The sequence below is a fragment of the Pseudorca crassidens genome, chromosome 11, assembly GCF_039906515.1.
Source record: "Pseudorca crassidens isolate mPseCra1 chromosome 11, mPseCra1.hap1, whole genome shotgun sequence".
NCBI classification, from domain to species: domain Eukaryota; kingdom Metazoa; phylum Chordata; class Mammalia; order Artiodactyla; family Delphinidae; genus Pseudorca; species Pseudorca crassidens.
Genome location: NC_090306.1, coordinates 15197076 through 15222227, shown reverse-complemented (window position 1 = coordinate 15222227; position 25152 = coordinate 15197076). Strand labels below are relative to the sequence as shown.

Genomic DNA, 25152 nt, shown 5'->3' with positions numbered 1-25152 from the left:
AATGAATGAGAGTTCCTATTGCTCGACAACATTGCCAGCAAATGGTATTGTCAGTTTTTTTGTATTTTAGCCATTCTAATAGGTGTGTAGTGTTATCTCACTATTATTTAATTTGCAATTCCCCAATGACAAATGTGTTGAGCATCTTTTCATATACTTATTGGCCATCTGTATATTTTCTTTGGCAAGGTGTCTACTCAGATCTTTTTTTGTTCATATTTTAATTGGATTATTTGTTTTCTTATTGTGGGATAAAGACATTTTTAATGAATTATTTTTTGTTCAGATTTACATAATTTACTAGAGAACACATTATAAATCAATCTCATCATTTCATCTAGGTCAGCAAAAACAGAACCAATCTCATCATTTCATCTAGGTCAGCAAAAACAGAACCAATAACTAACTACTTGAGTCTTTGGTTTTATTTTTCTAAAAAGCAGCACATAAAATGAAATCAGTCCCAAATGTCACAATCTCTTATGGAGAAATAATTAAAGAAATTAAGGTACATTCACGAAAACAGTGCACTACAGAGCTTTGAACAAGTTCATTATAAATTCTGAGCACATTCCGGCTTTATTAAAGATCGAGAGTTGTATTGTTTAAAATACAAGCCACATAACTGGCATAGCCTGTCCACTATCAGAGCTCTGGCAAACATCTATATTCTATTTCCATACCTCAGTAGAACTTAATGATGCAGATTCCAAGTCGGTTAACTGGTCATTTTTCTCAAGCGGTATTGGGCATTTTATCTGGAGATACGGCTAATTCCAATTCAAAGGAAATTAACTTCTCTATTTTCTTTAGGAATTATAACTGTATTCAGTGAGTCAATGTGATGGATGCATTCAACCACTGGTTTTTAAAAAACATCTAGTGAAGATGTTTTTGACTTTCTCTTTGTGTGAATTTGTTTTTTGAGGAAAAAAAAATCTTTGGCAACTGTATGTACTAACTGTTACTCTATAGTGTTTGACACAACCAGAAAGAAAGGTGCTTCTATTGTTCCCATTTTTTAAATGACCCCCCCCACACACACTTCCAGATCCACCTAAACCAATTATTTAAGATCTTATAGAGACAGCTTTCCCTGAATGATACCAGAAATTCAGGCCATTCATTAGGTTGAAGATCATCTTTCCTTCTGAAAAAAATCCATAGGGAAAAAATTCAACTGAAGCCTAAAATTAAAAACAATTTAACTGTATTTTTAAAATATAGGGATATGTGAAATGTTACATTAGTATGCTTTTTAAATAACAGTAGGTTACCTATAAGCACTCATCATATAGTAAGTTAGTCTTTCTGTTTCAATTATGATTGCCAATTCATGGTAGGAAATTTAAAAAGCAAGAAACAGAGGTAATCCACAGCAGTACATATCCAAATGAATCACAAATCTTTTGCAGTTGTTTCTAAAAACAAAACAAAGCGTATACACACACACACACCAAACAAACAACCAAAAAAACCCCCCAAAACTTAAAAAAAAAATATCTACAGCCCTAGGGGATTAAAAATAGAAGTATAATCAACAGATTTGTTATTAAGAGGTTTGACTGCATTTCAAGTTTGGAAATATAATTACATTTTTAAGTATTTTATACTATATCTCACTACATACATAGTGCGTCTTTTATTTAAAATGAATATTGAGTTTTTTTTAAAATATACAATGACATATAGAAGAAAATAGAACAAAACAGGCCAATGATCCCAAAGCCTAGAATAATCTGTTGACACACAGAAATAAATAAATGAAATATATACACATGATTTGATGATTCAAAAGCTCATTTAGGCAGACAGTGAGAAGTGAAACCCATCTAACCCTACCCTCCCAATCCAGGCAACATGTGTTACCTTCTGCTTCAGATATACCTATTATTGAAATCCCCTCCTCCCTGCCACTGGAGCAAAGTCAATCATACATACAACTTTCGACATATTTTTTACAGAGAAAATAATTTATTTTATGGGGAAACATTTCTGTTCTACAGCATTTTTGGATACTGCTGCTAAGATCATGAATTTTTAATACAGAAGAATATGTTGCTATCTCCTGTTCTTGTTGGGTCTAATGAAAGTAAGGTTCCTTTCCCAAATGAGAACTAAACATATTTATTCCTCATTCTGTAGTGTCCTTGACAACTAGGTTAAAGAGTTGATATTATTAAAAAAAACAACCAACTCTGGTGTCCCCAACTTTTTAATTTACAAAGAAGGTCAAGAGCTGGAGGTTAGGCAAAAATAATTCATTTCAATCATACGACAAATTCTTGATCTGTAGAAATGTTTACTGCTGTTTTAAACACCACACTTTGGGATGATTTTGTTTCACAGCAATAGGCAAATTAATGTAATCCATTCAATTTTTCCTAAAGGTTGCAAATATTACTAAGTTTTCTCAAACGTAAAAGCATTCTTCCCTTGCTTCTTCCGGCTTTCTCCTTCTGCCAAACTTCTCTAGAGAGTCCCTACCAATCATGCCACTTAAAACTGCTTTCTCAAAGGTCAATCAATATTCTCATAATTGCTACATCAATGGTCTCTGCTTCTTTCTCATCCCTTTGATGTCCATGCATCTTTTGACAATTGGAAATCTTTACATCCTTGGCTTCCACAATACTGAATTCCCCCAAGTTCTGACCCAGGCTCTCCGGATTAATTTTCTGACTTTCTTCATGTGCTGTATTTTTACTCAGATCCCTTAAACACAGGTTTAAGAACTCTCAGAGTTCCAAGACTCTGACTTCTGTCCCCATCTTTTCCCACAACACGTATGGTAGTAACAACAGCTGCAACCAGCACAATTAAAATTTATCAAGTACTAATGTGCTAGACCTTATGCCAACCTCTTTACATACCCTACATATCATCCCATACTTGCCTAGCCTCTTAACTCCTTGGTGCCCAAATACACTCTGCAATTCTGGCCTATCTACCACTTTAGTCAAGCCTTCTTACCTTTTCCGGTAGTAAACTGCATTCCAAGTACCTTATTCTCTCGTTTATCACCATCTCCCCAGTGTTTAGAACAGTGCTTGACACACAGTAATGTCTATGAAGCACATGGTAGTATATCTGCTGCATAAAAGACTGGAAAATCCACACACATCCCACCTCTTTTTGACATAGGGTGGACTGCCATAAAAAACAGACTATTGGCTTAGAGCTCACAACTATTATAATTAGGAATTCAACCTGCTTGTCCCATTTCTAAAGCACATGTCATTCCATGTATATTATAAAGTACCAGCATATCAAAAGTTGTGCAAGACCTCTACATAGAAAACTGCAAAATACTGAGTGAAGTTTTAAAAGTTCTTAAGAAATGGAGGAATATCTCATGGTATATCACAAAAAGTCAATACTGTGAAGCTGTCAGTTCTCTCCAAATTGATCTGCAGATTCAGTGCAATTGCAATCAAAGTTCCAGCAAGATTTCTTGTGAAAATTAAAACCAATTCAATAATTTATATGGTAATGCAAAGGGCCAAAGTAGAATAACAATCTATAAAAAGATGACTGGCAATATTATTTTGGTGAGGATGTGGGCCAATCATAACTTTCTCACAATGCTTTTGCAAGCCTAAGTTGTACAACTACTCCAAACACTGCTTGACAGTATTTTCTAAAGTTAAATCCACATATATCCTGTGATCCAGCAATTCTCTTCTTGAGAATTAATTCCAAAAAAGGTGTAAATGAGACCACCAAAAAGACACTCAAAAATGCTAATAGCAATATTATCTATAATAGTTACAAACTGGAAATAACCCAAATGTCACTCTATAGGAGGGTGGATAAAATGAATAGTGGCATATTTATACAATGGAACACTAGACATCAATGAAAATTAAGTTGCAAACTACATGCAACATGGGTGAATCTTGAAGAATAATGAGTGAAATAAGCTAGATACTACACTACACTGTATTCTACTACATTATCCCTTATTTTCAGCAATATACTGTTAAGTGTTAGAAGTTAAAATAGAGGTACTTTTGGGGCAAAGAGAGTGGGTAGTTGGGTGGAGACATGAAGTGGTCTTTTAGGGTGCTAGTAATGGCCTATTTCTTGGTTTGAGAAGTGGTACACAAGCATGTTTACTTTGTGATACTTTATCAAGTTACACACACAAGACGTGTACTGTAGTATATGTTATACTTTAAACTTGACATACTACGGCTGAAGGAAGCAATATTCATGGAAGACCACACAAAACTGTGGTCCTTGGTCACTTTTTAAACCAGCAATCACCATATTGAAGATGAAGGGGTTCTTTCTGAAAGAAACCAAGCCTACCTTTCATTATCACAAGCCTTTTACTACTATATTTATTGATCAGAATAAGTTTGAAAATCATAATTACAACACAGAGTTGAATCATATGGCACTGCCATGTTTATAAGTCAAAAAGTCAAATATTGACAACTGCGTTTACTTAATGTAGACAATATTGTTGTAAGACAGTTTCACTGCTATGACTTAAAGACACGATCAAAATAATCCCATCAGTAGTTACATATAATAATATTTGGAAATGAAGTCCAGAGGACACTTTCTGGAGAGGAGAGAAAAGGGAAGAGGGATTAGAAACACTTATAAAAACCCAAGGTTATGGTTGGCACAGTAAGAGGTAACGGTAGCAGGCAGACAATCGGCGGGAGAGACAAGATTCACATCTGCAGGCAAATATGACTTGGCCTCCCGTCTCCCCTCCCTGTTCTAGCAGTGGTCCCTGGACCACAGCCTTTCGGACGGTGAATCCCTTAAGCAGCCTAGGCTCTGCCATTTTTGCTTAGACCCTCTAAGAATCACCTACATTAAGATACGGCCAATGTCATTCCCTTAGCTTTTTTCAAAGGCAGCTGTAATGAAAAGCTGTAGGAAGTCTGCCCGTTTTGCTGCAAAATTTTTGTAGAGTGTCTATTATACCATTAAGTGTTCCCAAATAAAAACTCACATGAGAAATTCTATTCAAGGAAAAAAATGTCTTGTGGATGAACCGATATGCATCTTCTTTCTAACAGCATGGTAACTTACATTTCCATTTTACACTGGGAAAAACAGCTAAAGGTGGAGTTCAATTATAGTAACTCTATTGACTTCTACTTTTTGCAAGTTTGCAGTTAGTGATGGTCTTTAGTTTTGAACTTATCTATTTTTATTTTACTACTCATATTGTCTTACCTTTTGTTTTAAGTTTCCTAGAAAAAAACCCCAATATAAATAAATCTAGTTCATATCAAACTCATTATTATGCAGTTTTTTCTAATACACCTTATCTATAAGTTGGGGACTAATTGTTAAGTTATCCCTTTACCTTTGGAGATACAAACTCAGTCAGAAAACCAAAACCCAGCACTTATTTGAGCTATAACATGGCTCTCTAGTAGCAATTGCTTAGAACAGATTTCTCTACATTTGCTAAATAATTTGTGATTTTACAAACTGCTAAATAGATTTTTTAAAGGGATCTCAGGGAATAGGATTGGGTCTTGTATATGGCTTACTAGGACATTTTTCAGGATATGAATTTGTGGTTTCAAATACAAAAATGCTTTTGGATATTTCAAAGGTAACTTGAAGTAGGGTGGGGTGGATCCAAACTACTTGTACGCAACCCACACATGCACATGCACATACATGGCTAAAATCTCAGCTGTTAACATGTCAGAGTCCATATTACCTTGGCCGTCTGTCTCTGCATGCTAGACAGCACATAACAATGTCTAGATTCTGTTATAGCTTCTATATTATTTATAACTCATAACATGTTTTTATATTTCACATTTGGAAAAAAAAAACTTTTGGCTAACCTAAAGAAACAAACTGACAGGGATTTCAAGTATTGCAAAAGAAGGGAAGGACTAGTTTTTAGGAAGCAAATAAATTCTGGAGAAAAAGAAGGGAAGGGGAGAGGAGAGGTGGGGAGGGGAGGGGATGAAAAGAAAAGAAAAGAAAAGAAAAGAAAAATGTTTGCTTTCAAATAAAAGGCAGCATCTATCTACCCGTGCAGATTGATGTGATTAACAATTCCTGGTTTCCAGCTTCAGATTTAACACCACTTGGCAGGCAACTTTTTTTTTTTTTTTCGCGGTACGTTGGCCTCTCACTGCCGTGGCCTCTCCGTTGCGGAGCACAGGCTCCGTACGCGCAGGCTCAGCGGCCATGGCTCACGGGCCCAGCCGCTCCACGGCATGTGGGATCTTCCTGGACCGGGGCACGAACCCGTGTCCCCTGCATCGGCAGGCAGACTCTCAACCACTGTGCCACCAGGGAAGCCTGGCAGGCAACTTTTAAACCTGCTTTTACTTCAGCAGCCACTCTAAAACTTTTTGTCACTCTCCTTAAGCTACCTACCTAATCCTTCCTGTGCCCCCTAGCAAACATTTGTTGCCCTACAGCTCAAATCTTAACTGTAAGTTACGTCCATTCTTATTTCTTCCTTCAAGTCTTCAGAAGATGAGATGCCTGCCCCCCATTTTATATCCTTGACCTGTTTTCTTCCCAAGTTCCCTGGGACCTTGTTCTAACAATGTTTCTTCTCTTTCCTGCATCTTCAATCTCCTCTCTCCTGGCTCCTACTTTACCAGCTAAAAATCACACTTTAGCCATTCCCATTCTTTAACGCATCTTGTCAATGAATTTCTCTTTTCTTTCTCAGCCCAAAGACTAGTTCACACTGGTTGCGTGCACTCCCCCTGCCCCACTTCACTCCTCCACTGACTGTCACCCCGCTTCCATCCTCTCCCTCAGTGAAGGTCACTGATGTCTTCCTAACGGACAAAGTCAAAGGCCGCTTCTTGGCCATCACCTCAGAGGACTGACGTGCAGCACTTGATATGGTTAATGGTCCTGGTTTTCCTAACCTCACTCCTCTGCTTCTCTCCTGCTGACGATCTCCTCCAGGTCTCCTCTGCCCCCCACAGACATGCGGTTTCCTTTCAGGTTCTATCTTCAATCCCCCTTCATTTACACTCTCCATCCTTAAGCGATGTAATTCAGTCTTTATTTAACGACTCCAGTTAACACACAATAACAATACTGGTGTTTTCATTAAACCTATACATTCTGATCTACATCTCTTGGCTGGTATTTTCCCCCGCTCTGTGGGGTCCTATAACTAATGTGTGCTCTCTCGGCAAAAGGAATATCCTACCCATGTTTCAAACTCAAAATGTCCAAACCTCTTTATTCCCAGCTAAACCTGTTTCTCTCCTAAATTTCTCATCTCCAATATAATCCAAATGCTGGATTTCCCCACCCCTTTGCTCTCCCCTTTCCCAGCTCATCGAACCCTAAGATTCTGCCACCTTAACATCCACTGCACCAATCCTCTCTCCCTTTCTCCTGCCAGAGTTTGAAATCCTGGTCTCACTTTCAAACATTAAGGAATCCAGGCCCAGCCTCCTCCTCCTACAAAGTATCCTCCACACCGTGGCAGGTTTATCTTTCTAATACACAAATTTGTCCTGCTCTGCTCTCCTACTTAAACCCTTACAAATGGCCCACCAGTGCTACAGGGACCTGCCCTCCTCACCTCCTGAGCTCCCTGCCCCCAAGTTCCTCACCCCCAATACTCTAGCAGCCCTGGAATAACTGCTCCTTGAAGAGATCTACAAGCCTTTAGTCTTGCTGGTCACTCTGTTTTGACTGCGACCCATCCCTGCTCTTCTGCCTAGCAAATTCTGAATCATCGTTCAACACCCAGCACAGACATCATGTCCTCTGGGGAGCCACCCACGCTCTCAGGTCCCTGGCAGCAGAGATCACCTCCTCCGCTGTGCCATCTCCCACGCTGCACACTTCTCTCCCTGTCCTAAGTACTCGCCCCAGAAGGATCCCTCGCCCCTCTTTGGAGATTCAGGTCACCTGGTCTGGAATGTGTTACTGTTTATTTAATTATTTGACAGAAATTATCTTTTTAGACCCTGTTCCCCTCTACTGGTCAGATTCAGAGCTGTCTGAGGCTCGCCAGGATCTAGCACGGGGGTTGGAACAATATAAAAAACACAAGAGTTCTTCAGGTTGGAGATGAAGAATTCTGAAGTTACTTAAATCTGGGTTTACATCCTGGCTCTGCTACTTACCAGGCTCTGTGAACTTCAAAGAACCATTCTCAACATGTTTTCCTGTTTCTGAAATGGGGATAATAATACCTTTCCCACAGACAGTTGTGAGGATTATATGAGATAACAGGCACTCAACAACTGCTAACATGAAGTACATGAAATATTTGGGGAATTTATGAGCATACTGATCACATAACATTTCGAAAGTTATAAATACTTAAGACGAAAACTAAACATGTGAGCACAGATTAACTTTTCAAAACCTACTTATCAACACATTTACATAGAAGTAACAGTTTAACAGATGCTTTATATTTTTATTAAAACTAAAGGAATTCTTTCTCTTTTGATTTCGGTTGATGCTACTCCATATTTAAAGTTTTTCTAATCCTTGTAATGGAAAGAAGCATAAAATCACTAATTTCATCTACTTTTTCAAACTCAGCATGACTGAGATTCAATTACTTCCCCTATCTTACTACTCAGTAACTCGGGTGCTTCAAAATGAAATTAAAAAGAAGTGACTGAAAGACAGACTGAGCTAACAGGCATTAGCTAATAAGGGGAAAAAACCACATAAATTAGATATGGAAAAGTCATTTGAAGTTAAGACAGCCATTATTCAATACCGTCAGGTTAAAACTGAACATACAAAGATCAAGAGCCACCAGCAAAATATCAATATTAAAACAGGATCATGAATGATTTTCTTTTTTACTTGTTCATTTTTAAAAACATTTTCTACAATAAGCATGTATCACTTTTTACAATAAAATTATTTTAAAATCTTTCGGAAAATGCTCAAAATAAACTGTTAGTGAAAAGGTAGAATTATAACATTGTATATTCCAGATGGTACCCATTACGAAAGAAAATGTGTGTACATTGGGGGGGTTACACATATGGGGACAAAAACCAGAAGGCAATATGTAAATAATGTTCTTGGTTTCTCTGCTGGTGAAATTACCAGTAGTTTTTATGGCCTTTACAGTTTTCTGTATTTTCTAATTTCTTTACGATGATCTAGCATTACTTTAAAAACTAACAGCTTTTTGGATTCATATACCATAGAATTCAATCATTTAAATTGTACAATTGGTTTTTTAAAAATTTATTTATTTATCTATCTATTTATTTTTGGCTGTGTTGGGTCTTCGTTTCTGTGCGAGGGCTTTCTCCAGTTGCGGCGAGCGGGGGCCACTCTACATCGCGGTGCGCGGGCCTCTCACTGTCGCGGCCTCTCCCGCTGCGGAGCACAGGCTCCAGATGCGCAGGCTCAGTAGTTGTGGCTCACGGGCTTAGTTGCTCCGCAGCATGTGGGATCTTCCCAGACCAGGGCTCAAACCCGCGTCCCCTGCATTGGCAGGCAGATTCCCAACCACTGCGCCACCAGGGAAGCCCTAAATTGTACAATTGTTTTTAGATAGCCATAAAATTAGGCAGCTATCACCATAATCAATTTTAGAACATTTTCATCACCCCAAAAGAAAACCTGTACCCGTGAGTAGTCACTCATTACCTTCTCTCCCCAGCTCCTGGAAACCTCCAATCTATTTTCTGTCTCCACAGATTTGCCTATGCTGGATATTTCATATAAATGGAATCATATAATATGTGGTCCTTTGTGAATGACTTCTTTTATTTGGCATAATGTTTTCAAGGCTCACTCATGTTATAGCATGTATTAGTACTTCGTTTCTTTTTGTCACCAAGCAGTATCCCATTGTATGGATAGAGTGCATTTTATTCATCCATTTACGAGCTGTCATGAGTTGTTTCCATTTTGAGGCTATTCTGAATAACGCTAGGAGGAATGTTCACGTACCTGTTTTGTATACACATATGTATTCAAATCTCTTGGATATACAACAAGGAGTGGAACTACCCGGTCATCTGGTAACTCCATGTTTAGCTTTTTGACGAAGTATCAAACTGCTTTTCAAAGCAGCTGCATCATTTCATATTCCCACCAACAATGGAGGAGAGCTGTAATTTTTCCACACCATCGCTAACACGTGTTATTGCCCATCTTTTTGATTAGAGCTATCTTAGTGGGTCTGAAGTGATAGCTCATTATGGATTTGATTTGCATTTCTGTGATGGCTAATGATGTCTAGCATCTTTGCAGGTACTTACTCTTCTTTGGCGAAATGTTCATTCAGATCTTTTGCCCATTTTTAAGTTGGGGTATTTATCTTTTTATGATTGAGCTGTGGGAATTTAAAAAAATTTATTCTAGATACAAGTCTCTTATCAGATATATGATTTGCAAGATGTTTTGTGTTAACGTACAAAGAGGAAAAAGAACTCCATCTCTTCCAATAATTCAATCAGCAAACACTGTGGTCATGGGGTAAAACATGGTAATGACAATTATAAAACACCTTAATACATTAGCAGCATTTTATAATTTTCAACCTAATCCTCACATGGATGGTAATAACAGGCCTATTTCTGAAGTTGAGAATCAAAGGCCAGCAGAGGTAAAGTGACTTATTCAAAGTCTCTCCTGACTTCATTATTTTTCTATCACTATTTTTCTATGTGTCATCTTTCTTATTTGTTTTAAATTAAAGTTCTCTCCCTGTGTTGCTTTCAAATGTGTGAGCAAGCTGTCTCAATCCTTTTTAGAGCAAGGCAGGTATGTTTACACAGGAATTCCTCAAAGTCTCAGAGCTAAGTAGGATTAATAATACCCAAGTCTTTGGGTACCTCGCTCAGGCTGTGAGATTATACCTACACACTGATAGTGTGACAGATCTCATAGAAGGAACTGTGCAGCCTGGCAGAGATTTGTGAAGGCTGACATGACAAAGGTGGAAGGTGAGTGTCCCAATGAACCCAGTTTGGTGGTGTTCTATTAGTTTCTTAGGACTATTACCACAACATTGGCAGCTTAAAACAATAGAAATTTATTCTCTCACAGCTCTGGAGACCAGAAATCAGGCTGAAATGAGGTTCACTGCATCAAAATCAAGGTGTTGGCAGGGCCACGATCCCTCAGGGAGGCTCTAGAGGAGAATCAGTTCCTTGCTTCTTCCAGGTGCTGGTGGCTGCTGGCATTCCTTGGCTTGCGGCCCCAACATTCCATCTTTGCCTCTGGGGTCACACTGACTTCTCCTCTTATGCCTGAAATCTCCCCTTGCCCACCTCCCCTTATAAGGACACTCGTGATTATATTTAGTCCCAGCTCCCACGATCCAGGATAATGTCCCCATCTCAAGGTACAAAATCTTTGCCATATAAGGTGACCTTCCAGGTTCCAGGGACTAGAACATGATCAGTACACATCCAGGGACCATTACTTAGCCAGGGGAGGGGGGTTTTACAAGACCCAAGAACAAAGTCCCAAAGTTGTGAAGGAGCAACTTCCACTATCTTCCTTTCTTTATACTCACAGTCCAGCTGTTTTACAAAAACTGCTCCTACAGCTATGGTCTTTCTAGTCCAGCCCTAACATGATCCCCCAATATTGCTGAAAGTCACCATCTTAGTTACCTGACCAAGTAGCTTCAGTTACTCTTGAGAACAATTTTATACAGAGGAAAACACTATCGAAGATTCAAATCTGTTGTACAAAAAACAGGAGGAAAAAAGAGAAACTGAACAATATATTGTTGTCTCTTAAAATTATTTACAAATATATGATAGAAATCTAACATTAGATAAGGAATTATACACTTAATATTAAATCACTTCTCAGCTATGCCAAAATAATTGAAATGTGCAATGCAGTCGTAAATGGTACACATGCAGTACACGGTTTAAAATGTACTGGCAATTTCTTTCCTCTTATACTAGATAGTGAGTATATGGGTATTTTTACCCCTATCCTTTGTAGGCCTATAATACCTGTACAGTATTTTTAAGGTAATTTTTAAGTATTAAAAAAGAAAAAGGGTACAACGTAATCTTCCTCCATAAGTCCTAAAAAGCATCCAATGTGCTAAGCTTCAGGTTGATGTCTAGAATTACATCAGTAACTGTCTCAAATGCCACTGCTAAAATCTACAAACCGGTCAACTCCTTGGTTATGGAAAAAAACTCTTGCTTCATTATTAACTCTTTAGGGAAGTAGAGGAAAAAAGGTACTGAAAATGAGAACGTCTCTGACCAACCAGGAAACAGACATGCTGATTAAGTTTCCCGATCTTCACATCCTTTGCCCTACAATTTCTATTTTTTGACACAAAGATTTTTGCACTATTTACTAAGATTAAATTATCCATCTCCCAGATGGATTTTGTTGGCTAGACGTTAACTGCCACAGTTCTCCCTTTCTTGCCATAAGCAACTTGGCCTCAAAGGAAAGATATGCTTCTGAAACACTTAAAAAGTTGTTTTTAGTCGAGAAAAATCATACTTTCTCATTGACTTAAACTGCAATTTCAGATATTTATTCTTAAGGAAAAAGTATAGCGCCAAGAAAAATTTATTCTTATATCCAAAGCATACTTTCCTTTCTGACAGACAGGAAAAAAATTTCTAACATAGTTCATCAGAACCATTCAAAAAAACCTCAGAGATGTGTGCTAGACAGCAGACAAGCTATCTACCAGACATGAAGAAGGCTGGAGAAGATCCCTATCCTTAATTCTGAACCTCTTCCATTGGAAATCATCCATGCTAAATGATGGCTTTGGGCAGGGGAAATTCCATCTGCATTAAATAAGTCACAGATCCTCTGTTCTCGACTTGTGATTTTTCTGTCTTCGCGAAGTAGATTTTAAACTTATATGTGAAAAATGTCAGAAATAAAAATCTCAGAATATTTGCAGGATTTTAGTAAGACACGTATTTTTCATTAAAGGTTCTCTAAACTGCACTTTTAATGTCTAGTCCTTTACAGTGGAGTAAATATGGCTACTAAACCACCAAAATACCAATTCTATGCTAGGCTTAATAAGAAACTTGGTCTATGGCCACTCTCAGAAACCAACCAAGACCGAAATTCAATCTGCAGAGCGTCCTGGGGTAAAGCAACCAAGCCCATCTCAGGCTCCCAAGTAGCTCGGGGTAGGAGTCCTTGTCCCCAGATCCGGTACCATTTGGACCCGCCCTTCTCAGAATACAATAGTATTTGAGAACTTGTACACTTGTTAGGTTAAAGCAAGAAAAAACACAGTTTGGATTAATTTCAAATTTAACAGAGGTGCCAGAATAAGAGCCTCAACTGCTAACCAAACCAAACTATCAATTTTTCAAAGCAAAATCAAAACAAAGAGCCCCTCAAGTGAGTGGGTGGGCCGGCGGACCAGCCAACAGGTATTCCACCTCCACGTGAGTCTGATGTGTTTCAGTGAAGAGGCAGAAGGCTTGAGACTCAAGTAAACTAAAGGCCATTCTGTAACTTCTCTGGCAGCATTCAGGATAATGGGGAAGAACTAGCACCTCGTCATGAGGGAAGAGAAAAAGTTTAAAATTCAGTTCGGGGCCAGTGGGCTAAAGAGCTGCTGAGGAGAAGTCATTCTGAGGTTATTACAGTACATTGTAGTTCAAACCGTTTTAAGGCTTAAAACCCCTAAGAAAATCTGTGTGGCAGATTTGGCTAGGAGAGCATGCCCATAGCTGGTCAATCAAAAGTAACAAAGACATTCTAGAAACGGTAGAGCCTGAGACAGTTTGTTTGCATTCGAACATTAAGCTTAACATGGGTGGGAGGAAGATATTTTTTTTGGAAATGACGTAAGGCTATTGTTTTTGTTTCTGTTTTTCACCGGGCCATGCAGCATGCGGGATCTTAGTTCCCCCACCAGGGATACAACCCATGCCCCCTGCATTGGGAGCATGGAGTCCCAACTACTGGACCACCAGGGAATTCCTGTAAGGCTATTGTTATTGTTGCTGTTATTATTTTTAACGTTTATTCTGACCTGTAGTTCTTACTTTTTATTGCTCAAACTGATGACACCTGCAGAAATACAGGTTACACAAAACTGAAAATGTTTAGAGTAAGTTAGGCAAGACCGATCCCATGCATGTGGCTAACCGAAAGTCCCTTTCTTCTGTGCTAGGTGCGAGCAAAGATCTGGATGAGTGCATCCTGGGAACTCGTTGGCGGTCCAGTGGTTAGGACTCTGCGCTTCCACTGCAGGGGGCCTGGGTTTGATCCCTGGTCGGGGAACTACGATCCCCGCAAGCGGCGCGATGGCCAAAAAAAAAGGCTTATGCATGAGCGAATCCAAGATTAACAGGGAGAAAGAGCAAAACGAACCTAAGACACAAATACTGAAATGTGATTCCTGGACTAAATGTCTGAGCTATAAATGTAAGCAAGTACTTGGTAAAAGGTTGCTAAGAAGGATCTAGATGAGAAAAAAGAACCAGGAAGCCACTAAGTCAGGAAGTGCAACCAAGAGAGGCTGACAACCTGAACTGGAGCAGGTAATCTGGGCACCATCAACACAACATCGAGGAAACAACAGACTGAGGGGGAACTCACATGAATTTGCTGAGGGTTTAGTGAGCATCTATTAAGAGCCTATTTAAAGAGTTACGTCACGTTAGGTTAAGTAAGGGGATTACATATACGTATATTTTGACGCACATATCTTAAATCATTCACGCCCCTGAGCTCTCATTAAAAGTTTAATATCAAGTTAGTTAACTGACCTTGAATTAGCCAAAAAGCCAGTGTTAGAAGAAATGTACTAGAGAGAAGCTAGTGTACAATGGCTATGGCCCCAAAGACAAAGCATTTGAGGTATTCTTCCAGTGCCAATCCACGCACCCATTCCGTCTCTGATAGCTGAACAACTTTGCTCTCTATAAGGACTATGTTGGGCCAGATTTAACCAAATTTTCAATGGATGGGCCGCAGAGTTCCAGGCTTCTTGGCTACAAGTAATTGTAAAATTCTATCAAGGTCAACAAAGAATTGTTCACAGTTAAAAAAAAAAAAAGTCCCAGGCTTCCCTCGTGGCGCAGTGGTTGAGAGTCCACCTGCTGATGCAGGGGACACGGGTTCGTGCCCCGGTTCGGGAAGATCCCACATGCCGCAGAGCGGCTGGGACCGTGAGCCATGGCCGCTGAGCCTGCGCGTCCGGAGCCTGTGCTCTGCAACAGGAGAGGCCACAACAGTGAGAGGCCCGCGTACCGCAAAAAAAAAAAAAAAAAAGGCCCTATCTATTCTTATTATCGGCTCATAGGGCGATTACATAACAGAGTCTGATAATTTTCATGTGTTTCTTAAACAACAGTAGTGTGAAAAGGTCTTTGTTTTTTAAAAAACAGCAAGTTTCACAAAAGTAAAGAACCAAAAAGAACCGAAAATATAAGCTCTTAAATAGGTTATTCATTGATATGGATTGAAAAATATGAGATGGAAAATGTTTTAATTCAATAAACATTTAGTAAGTGCCAATTGTGTACCAGGTACAGCTGGGTTTCCACTAAGTTAGGAGTTCACACTTCAATAAGTGTGATTTTATTTATCTAACATTGTTTATATACTAATAGAAACAAATTTGAGGTACTTTTTAGCTAAAATATTTATCACTTTGTCTACCAGGTCAAACACAGCTGGAACATAACAGGTATCTAGCAGTTATTCTATTTATAGAAGTTGGCTAAGCAACTGAGACCCTTTTAACATTTTATCATGTATGCATTCAGGTTTTAAAAATATATTATTATAAAGAGATTCCAAGTACATTATTATTTACAAATCAGTATACTTCTATGAATCTGATATTTCAGACAGCTGATAGGTAATATTTTGAAAAAACTTTAATACAGAAAATATATAATTGTTTGGAAAGGAAATTAAGGAGACAGACATTTATTCAACACCTACTTTTTGACTAACATCATCCTTGGGTTATTTTTATAAAATTCAATTCCTATAAATCTAAAAGAAAAGTACTGACATTTCTGTTTACTATTGAAAACACAGAAAATAGAGAAATGCAGATACTTGCCTACAGTTACAAGTGGCAAAAGCTAGATTAGAACCCAGGCCCAACAGATTATAAACACGTTATTTCCCATTACAAATCATATTTTAAAAATTAATTTGTTTCTCCATGGGACTAATCTAGGCGTAATTTTAAGAGTATGAATTAGAACTTGTGAGAATTATCAAAATCTTTACTTGGTCATATTGTGCCCCAAATCCTCCACAGGGTATTCACTGCCTACACTTCTAGCATTTGGGGCTTTTAAGAATGTAATTTTAGCTTATATCACCAAATTTAATCATACCCTCTAAATCCCATTTACATTGTAATTCTAAGACGGTTCTTCTAAATACAAAATGAGAAAAGAACTGAGGTAATTTTCTGGAAGATATATGCAAACCCACAATTCTTCCTTCACTTTTCCATATATTTCAATATAAGAAATACATATTCAGAATTACTAAAATGTTTGCTAAATGTTTAATACCATGTATTGGTTTTTCTTTTCAAAAGTAAACCATATTCCAGAGGAAAAAGTTCTGAACAAGATGTTAAAGGCCAAGAAGTTGTGCTATAAACAAGGCCTCCTGGCCCATTATTACCCAGACTTAATTGACCACTGCCCCCATTTTCAAGTAACACCACTCAGGATCTCTAAGCACTACTGAACTCCATAAAAGCTATGGAAATAAATGCTCCTTAATTGGTAGATGCTAAGTTTAATAAGTGAGTACCTGAACTTAATGATTTGGAAATGAACAAAATATACAGGTATACACTTAATCTTTAGAAACCTGGCAAAGAAATCCTTGTCATCAGTAATTTTTCTTTTCATAGTCCTGTCTTTTCATTTTCCCAGTATTCCTTAATATTTTTCTTTAATAAATCTTCTGCTTATTATCCATTTCTCTTCTACTGAAGATCTATGATTAGAGGTAAATGGGACTAAATACGTAAGAGAAAGCAGTGTAAAGTATCATTTTGCCATGCAAATTTCATGATTATTTCGTGAGTAAATATGGGGGAAAAAGTTAAAATCTGTAATCTTCTACTTATATAATAGACATGGAATGTGTATTTCTGAAGACCACAGAGAACTTACACATTTGAAATATTTTTGATTAAAAAAGAAAACAGCTGATAGGACTCTGTAAAAGCAATACTTGCTTCTTTCCCACAGTAGCTATCTGTGAATGACTTACAGCTCTCATGAATCTCTGCAACAGTCCAAGAAATCATCTTATTACTTTCGAAACCTTAAATGAACCTCCTATTACCATGGTAAAATATTATATTAAAAATAAGTGTAAATAAACAGGGTGTAGCTGCCACCCAAGGGCACACAAGTGAGTCAGTATTTAGAAGTGGGGATAGAGTTTTTGAGTATTGTCATGCAGTGCTCATCTCTAACTGCTAATCCTCCCTTTTCCATGAATATACAAGCTTAAGTATACACCCACCTCCTTCACATGTGCCAATCCTGGAAAATGGCATAGTGGGGGCAGCTCTCAAAATAAAGATATTTTAGGAAAGCATCACATAATTGCCTGGCGTTTGAAGGCACCGGGCTTTTAGTATTCTTTTCCTATTCCTCCCACCCCCTCATCGTTTTTCTAGAGCTCTTTAATGCACCTTCTATACCTCAAATTCCCTACCTGACATTTCCGTTTACTCACAAACATGATTTCCCCCCAAGGAAATAAATATGATAATTTTATGCTTTTTCTTCAAATCTTCAAAAAATACAACGATTTATCTCGAGCAGAGTATGCAATTTTAATTTCTAGGAGAATACCCTGAAGATTTGCTTGCCAAGTTTATCTATTATAAATATATAATAAAAATCATGTTCATTATGAAATAATAATTTACAGATTTTAAATGTTGCTTGATGTTATGAGAAGATAACATGACAAAAAATTGCAAAAAAAGATTTCCCCCCTTTAACTTCATGGTAAAACATGAACATGTTGGATAACAGAAAATAATCACAAAACATTTAAGTAAGATTATCTGCCTAGCAATCACCATATATGAGCTCAAGGGAAGTGAGAAGAGTCCCAAATGGCAAAACTATTATTGTACTTCCAATACTTCTGTAGCTAATTCAATAGCTAAAAACAGAACAAATTCCAAATATGAATCCTGAATAACTGTAACGTATTTCACAAAGTGTTGTCAATCTCATTTTATTTTAGAGTATTTTAAATGACCAATTATATTATAAAACCAATTTATTTTTGAACCACCTATGTAACATACATGGACATATTATCACAACGGAGCCTCTCATTCTCTTTGAAGAGTTCTTGCTCTTATGCTATTACTTTATTACATATGGTTTAAAAATTCTTGCTCTTAGGCTAAATTCTTGCTCTTAGGCCACTACTTTATTAGATACAGTTTAAAAGTGTGAAAGCACAAATTACAATTTAATTAAAATACAAGAACAAAAATGTTAAACTGTTCACATAGACAAATCCTGAACTCCCTCAGCACACAATTCTGCCAGCGTTATTCAGCACCAGTGAGCAAATGAAACTTGTGGAGAATACGGAGGAATATCATCATAGCAATTTACAAACTTGTCACCTGAGAAATATACTGAAAATGTTTCAAAAGATTGAGATTTGGACAGCGGAAACAATTTTCTCCCAGTCTCAGCTAAGTTACTTGCTACATAAAGCTTCAGCTTAGTACAAAACAAGCAGCAGATATAAGTAAAGACAGAGCCTTGCTAGGAATTACAGAATAGAATAAAACAGCTAATTAACTCACCAAATAGCCTTTGGCTAAAAGCTGCATTCTTCTCTTTGTCTCAGGCCTCTGGCTTCCAAAGACAAATTACATGCTCTCTGACAGAATGATGACAAAAGGGCACACCGTGATCTCTTTTCTGCTATTTCCGCTAGAAGAAAACTGAACCACACTGCAGCCTCCAAGAATAAGTACTTCATATGAGCATGCTCGGTATCTAATTTAAATGACTTGGTATTTCATGTCAGCATGTGATGGCCTACTTCCAAACTCCGAGAGCTGCAAATTCAGTCGAAGATCATTTACTGCAATAAACTAAACAGAACCACCCAATGATAACTGATTTGTTTTTAACTTCATGATTTTTGTGGTTCATTTAACGTGATGTGACTGGAAATGATTATTCCTATACCGTTATTCAAACAAGTCCTTAGGTTTCATTAACTATGTCCACATAAGCATCCAAAATGCTGGAATGGGGCTTCCCTGGTGGCGCAGTGGTTGAGAGTCCGCCTGCCGATGCAGGGGAGACGGGTTCGTGCCCCGTTCCGGGAAGATCCCACATGCCGCGGAGCGGCTGTGCCCGTGAGCCATGGCCGCTGAGCCTGCGCGTCCGGAGCCTGTGCTCCGCAACGGGAGAGGCCACAGCAGTGAGAGGCCCGCGTACCGCAAAAAAACAAACAAAATGCTGGAATGAACTGGAAATTTCAAGATATCCAGGATGTGATCCTCAAAAATAAATCTGACCACTGATAAATTAAGCAAACTATAAGCCTTTCATATTTCACTTTTTAACCTCTTCTTCTGTCCTCCTGCCTATTCACTAAATAAAGCCATCTACAAACTATCTAGTAGTATTTTAATTTCTCCTTTGGAAATATTAGTAAGTATCAGTAAACTAGAATGTTCAGTGTGTTTATTAAAAATGTCTGCTCTCTTCAAACTATAGCAAATAGGATCTTTCTCACCTATAGATTATACATTATATAACAGATTACATGCTTATATAAAACAGACCTCACCCAAATGTTGATAAAGCTTTAAATAGGACTTAATTTTTTTTTGTTTGCATTTTCAAGAACAATTTTACCAAAATGCCACACACACACAAATCAACCAAATAGTTTGTGTATGCATGTTTCTGTCACCAAGTAACTAATTTGCCTGGTTTGTTGAGTAACTTGCTGCAAAGGCCATACAGTTTTATATGATGGAAATATGGTCAAGAAGCTTATCTTCTGCTCACCATGACCAGTTCAGTCTTGCAGAAACAGAAACCTAGCACAGCAGATACAGCCAGCCCCACCAAACCAACCAGACAATTCTCAAATGTCCACTTCCCATTTTCACCTTGGGCAGACAAGCAAACTAGGAAGTGTCCATGCACTCAACACACACCCAGCCTGGGAGAGCAAACCACTGACAGAGTGGGGCTGCCCTTTAAATGGGCCCATGTGCTAATTTACGATTTTCCTTTCTTCACAATCCTCCTTGGTTACTTCTACCACTTCCCTATTGTAAACTACGTATACCCCGCCCTGCTACAGATGTCTCATTTTGTGAACTCTCTCCCTCCTCCCCCAACCCCCAAATTAACACGGAAGGCCTGGGAAAGTAAGAAGGCGTAGGAAATAGACAAACTCCATGGTAGCAGCCGGGATAAGGTCCCTCATAAATGGTGGGACAAGATCCTTAAAGGTTCAGAGAGGTTGTAAAAAATAAAATGTTAAAGTTTTAAAACAAACAAACACAGAGAACCATTTATGGAACCACATCTAATTCCAATACCCTTCTAGAAAACAAAAGTGTTACATTCAAAGAAACGTACCAACACACTAGTTTCTTTAGCATTCTACCAAAGCATGTACCAAAGAAATGTACCGAAGAAAAATTCATAAGTTCAACTACAAGGTCTGTGGGTGCTGTGTGCTACATAAACATTCTATCTTTAACGAAAAAGCACAGGAAGTGAAGGAACATAGAAAAAAAGCAAATTATCAAAAACGGTCAATATGCATATGTCTCGTGTACTGTTAAGTCTAGTAAGTTTTGTGTACTGTACATGTCAGGATGAGGATTCTGTAGAAAGAGTAAGTTACCTAAAGTACTCAAGGAAAGCTCTATGATTCCTGAATGAGAAAGGAAAAGTTCTTCACTGAAAGCTAGCAAACAAACAAAAAAATCTATATATGACACATGGTACAAGGCAATGCGGGTGGAGTGGAAGTAAAAAACGAGAAAGACTATCTGTCTCCAGCAGAGCTTACAGACGATGAGGCAAGAGGACAAATAACTAAGGTGAGATCACCACGGCAGAAGAGAGGTTCCTCTGTGTTCTGGAGTTTGGAGGGAAGACAGAAAGCATGCTATGAGGGGAATTCAGAAAAGGTTTTGCAAGGGGGTGAACTTTTTGAAATGCCTAGACGAATAGTGAGGATCTGGCCCAGAAAGGAGAGGGAAGGAAGAGGAAACAGCCAGGTCAGGGACTGGGAGGGAGGACAGCAGAGGACCTGGGAACTGGTATGGGGACCAGAAAGTGTCAACACTGGGACTAGGGAAAAGAGGACAAAGAAGCTCATTATTCTGGGATGGTACTTGGAAGCAGCTGGCCAGAAGCATTTTATACCCTGAATAATGGGAGAGTTAGGGTCATGTGTTAAATGCAGAATGAAGAGTCAACTTTGGAAAGACAGGCAGATACAAAAACAGGGGAAAGAGGCATTTATTCCAGCACATGGCGTAGTAAAGCCCTTGTCCAAAGCACTTTTTTGAATTCTTCCGTATCACTTAACATCTCTTCAAACTGAACTTCCTCTCTCCTAAAAATCTGACCTCAGCTGTCTGATTCAAATTTGAGGTCATCTTGTAATTACATGTATCCTTTGATTTTACCTAGAGGTCCTGTTTTTTTTTCTCTTCTTTTAAATCTTTCTCTCTCATCACTCATTCTTTAATTTACTTGCTTACGCTTTCTCTACCCACAAAACCTGATAAAAAGTTTCCCAAATGCTACCCTGATAAGAATGGATGAATCTGTAAAAATTCAACAGAAGATATAACCTATGTCTATGAAGAGTAAGCAACCTCTGAAGACCGTACACAGTTCTAGTGCATTTCACTGCATGTACACATGCGAGGTTGGGTGGATCTCTCTGTGTAATAAACATACCTGGCATTCATTCCTCACCACAGGAAGCGGAGGGGAGGAGGGAGAATGGAAATGAACATACGAGCCTTATATTGCAATTTGTTGTTTTGTTTTTTACCAGAGGGTCACAGCAGAATCATTTGGGTAGCAAAAACACACTCAAGCACACGCGTTCAGGGTCCAGAAATCTTTCAGTCTGCACACTCGTTGTGGGGGCCAGACGTTATGAAGAAGCTCCCTACATGATTTTGAGGTTCCTCTGATTAAGAGCCGCTGTTTGAGGTACCCATCAGTTTACAGAGCGAGATGGACACATAAATAATTGAAAGACAATGATAGAGACAGGGAAGGGAGGATGTTAAAGATACAATAATTTTGCATGATTTACAGATCAGTTAAATTTGAGCAGGATTGGCAGGAAGAATGAAGATGTTCTGGTACAGAAAGGCAGCTGGATACCTCAGAGGACCTTTCAGAGCAAACAAAGGAACAACACCGGCAAGGCAGAAAGCCAGGGCAGATGCGTACGGGTGGGGAAAGGCGGGAAGCGTGTGCATGGTATGGGGGCAGCAAAGCAGAAAGAGGCCAGCAAGGCACACGGACAGTTTATGAAAGACTTTATAAGTAATTCTAGAATGCACTAAACACATGAATGAACACATGTATCACTGCTAGCTCTTCAGAGACACAATTTTTTTTTTTAGGCTGCACCATGCGGCCTCCAGGACCTTAGTTCCCCAACTAGGGATTGAACCTGGGCCCTCGGCACTGAAAGTGCAGAGTCCTAACCACTGGATCACCAGGGAATTCCCACGAAATAATTTTAAATAGTGCACTGACATGGTCCTATTTATGTTTTTAAATATATTGTTGATGGCAACTTGTCCGCAGAAAATGGATGAGGGAAGGGAGATTAATGGCTGGGGACTGATCGTTGATATGAGAATTAGAGGGAGAGTCAAAAGTAGTACAGTAAGAGGAAGACTGGAGAGGAAATAATAAATTTGACAGATTTTAAGGACAGAATCAATAGGATATGGTGCTGGACTGGATGGAGGGGTCAAACAGATGGAAAACTAGAGTACAACTGTAAGGATTCTGGTTGGGGCAAGTGGGTGCAGTGAGGTGACTAATTAAAGCCAGAGAAGACAGAGGCAAAAGACGGGTGTAAGGGTTGCATCTCAGGGAGAGTGATTCAGCACAAGGAGAGCGGACAGGAAGGAGAGTTAGCTCAGTTTGAAAAAGGTGGAGTTTAGCATCCTGACAGCTCCCTGGTGATATCTACTATTGGCTGAAGGAAATATACATCTGGGGTTCACCACTACAGACCCCGGGAACACTTTTTTAATAGCCTTGTGGGGTTGAAAATCAGCTTAGAAAAGGCTCAGGTGGGACTGAGTCCTCAAGAGACTTAATAACAAGTATATTTACTGAGGGCTTACTTTTTGTCAGACACTGTGCTACAAACTTTACAAGGGTTGCATCATTTGCCCCTGCAACAACGTTACGTGATAACTTTATTTAAAATCTCAAATAGAGGTGAGAAGATGAAGGCAAAGAGCTTTTTAACTGTCTTTCCCAAGTTCACACAGCTGGCAAGTGGTACAGCTATGCTATGATTCCCTAGTTGGTGTGTTCACCAGGAACTTGCTACACTAACTCAACTGTTAGGATGCTTAAAAAAAAAAAAAAAAGCAATAAATAACACTTACAGAATGTTAAAAACATATGGGTTCATTTAATATTAGCAACATCCCTATGCAATAGATCTGATTATTAGTCTACCTATTTTACAGATCTGGAGACAGAGGCTCAAGAGGCTTACCCAGTGTCACTGATAATCAGTACAGGAATGTGGATCCAAAATTTTGGACCCCAAAACCCATGGTCTGAATGAGATCTAAAGGGCAGTAAGCTTACGAAGGAGGCAGAATTATCAAAAAAAAAAAAAAAAAAAAAGATTTTCAATAGCTGAGACAATCTGGAAAAGAGGCGGGGTAAGAGACGAGAGTAACTGTGAAGAGAAGAACTGATAGTTAAGGGAGAAGTAATGAACATGAGGCAAGGAGGACTAAATCGGTTTCTATTTAGTTTTATTGAAGTTAAATTTACATTCATGAAACTCATACCTGGTAAGTGCACGATTCAGTGACTTTTAGTAAATGTATAGGTCGTGCAACCATTACCGCATCCACTTCAAGAACATTTCCATCACCTCTAGAAGTTCCCTTATGCCCGTTTGCAGTCAATCTCCACTTCCACTCCCAGCCCCAAGCAACAGGCTCTTGAAGAGGAGAAATAAGCCACAAGTTAGAGGCAGCCACAGTCACCACTGTCACCACTTCCTTCTTTGGGACAAACGGATGATGTTCCTCAGTACAACACAGTAACAATCAGTCATTAGTACTCACGCTATACATCTTGTTGGTAAAAGAGTCCTATTCAGATTTTACTGCTTTCCAATTCAAAGATCTTCAGAGCGTATCAACGAGAAAAAAAAGTAGAAGCCCTGTGACTTTTTAAAATATGCAATCTTAATAACTAATACAACTGGGATTTTTTTCCAAATATATAGCAATAAAGTGAGCCCAGGCAATGTACAATTAAAAAAATAAATAAATAAATAACAGGAAGAGTCTCTGCAAAATCCAGGGCATATATTTGCAAAAGTCTTTGGTAAAGGAATACCTTCTGCACAATAATTTGTTACTGTCTGACAAAAGGAGAATTGTAAATTTTAAAACATATTTTCATAAAGTAAACCTAAATATCCCAATGACTTTTATTGCAGTAACAAACCCTTAGCATCTACTTAGCGTGTGGCAAGATAATGAATAGATGTAATTATACATTATTTTGGAATTCAAGCTGTCTCTTGCTATAGACAATGCTTAAGGCTATAAGAAAATCTCTCGCGCTTTATGAGAAAAACAAAAGCGAATGCAAAATTTTGCTTCCAAATAAAGACATAAGAGAAAAATATTTTAAAAAATATTGTATTGTGTAAGTGAAAAGAAAAAATGAGGGTGGGGCAGAACTATTTTCTGCTTTCTACTGAGAGACAGAACGTATTTCTTAGTGTCTCTTCCCCAAAACCAGAATAGTCAATTTCTTTCCATTCTAAGGATTCTTAGTCAATTGGTTAAAATATTATCGTAAGTATCACAGAAATTTATAACCTAAAAAAAGCAATTTGTTCCCTTTGTTCATTCATTCATTCTACAGATATTTATTTATTTACTTATTGGCCGCGCTGCATATG

At 38.4% G+C, this 25152-nt stretch overlaps 1 protein-coding gene across 18 annotated transcripts in view; it reads right to left on the bottom strand.

The window, feature by feature from the left end:
* The window catches only part of PLEKHA5 (pleckstrin homology domain containing A5), a 242584-nt gene that overhangs the window by 124040 nt on the left and 93392 nt on the right, over positions 1–25152 (bottom strand). Inside the window, exon 1 of one of the 18 annotated variants that reach the window (XM_067695825.1) lies at positions 18764–18900. The exons of 15 other annotated variants lie outside the window; for them this stretch is intronic. Coding sequence is in view for 2 of the 3 variants with exons in the window: in XM_067695833.1 (XP_067551934.1) it covers positions 24120–24174 (55 nt within the window). In the remaining variant the exon portion in view is untranslated. Of the gene's footprint in view, positions 1–10500; positions 11656–18763; positions 18901–23598; positions 24175–25152 lie in introns of those variants that run through there. 2 more of the 18 variants (XM_067695834.1, XM_067695833.1) reach the window with 2 other exon arrangements.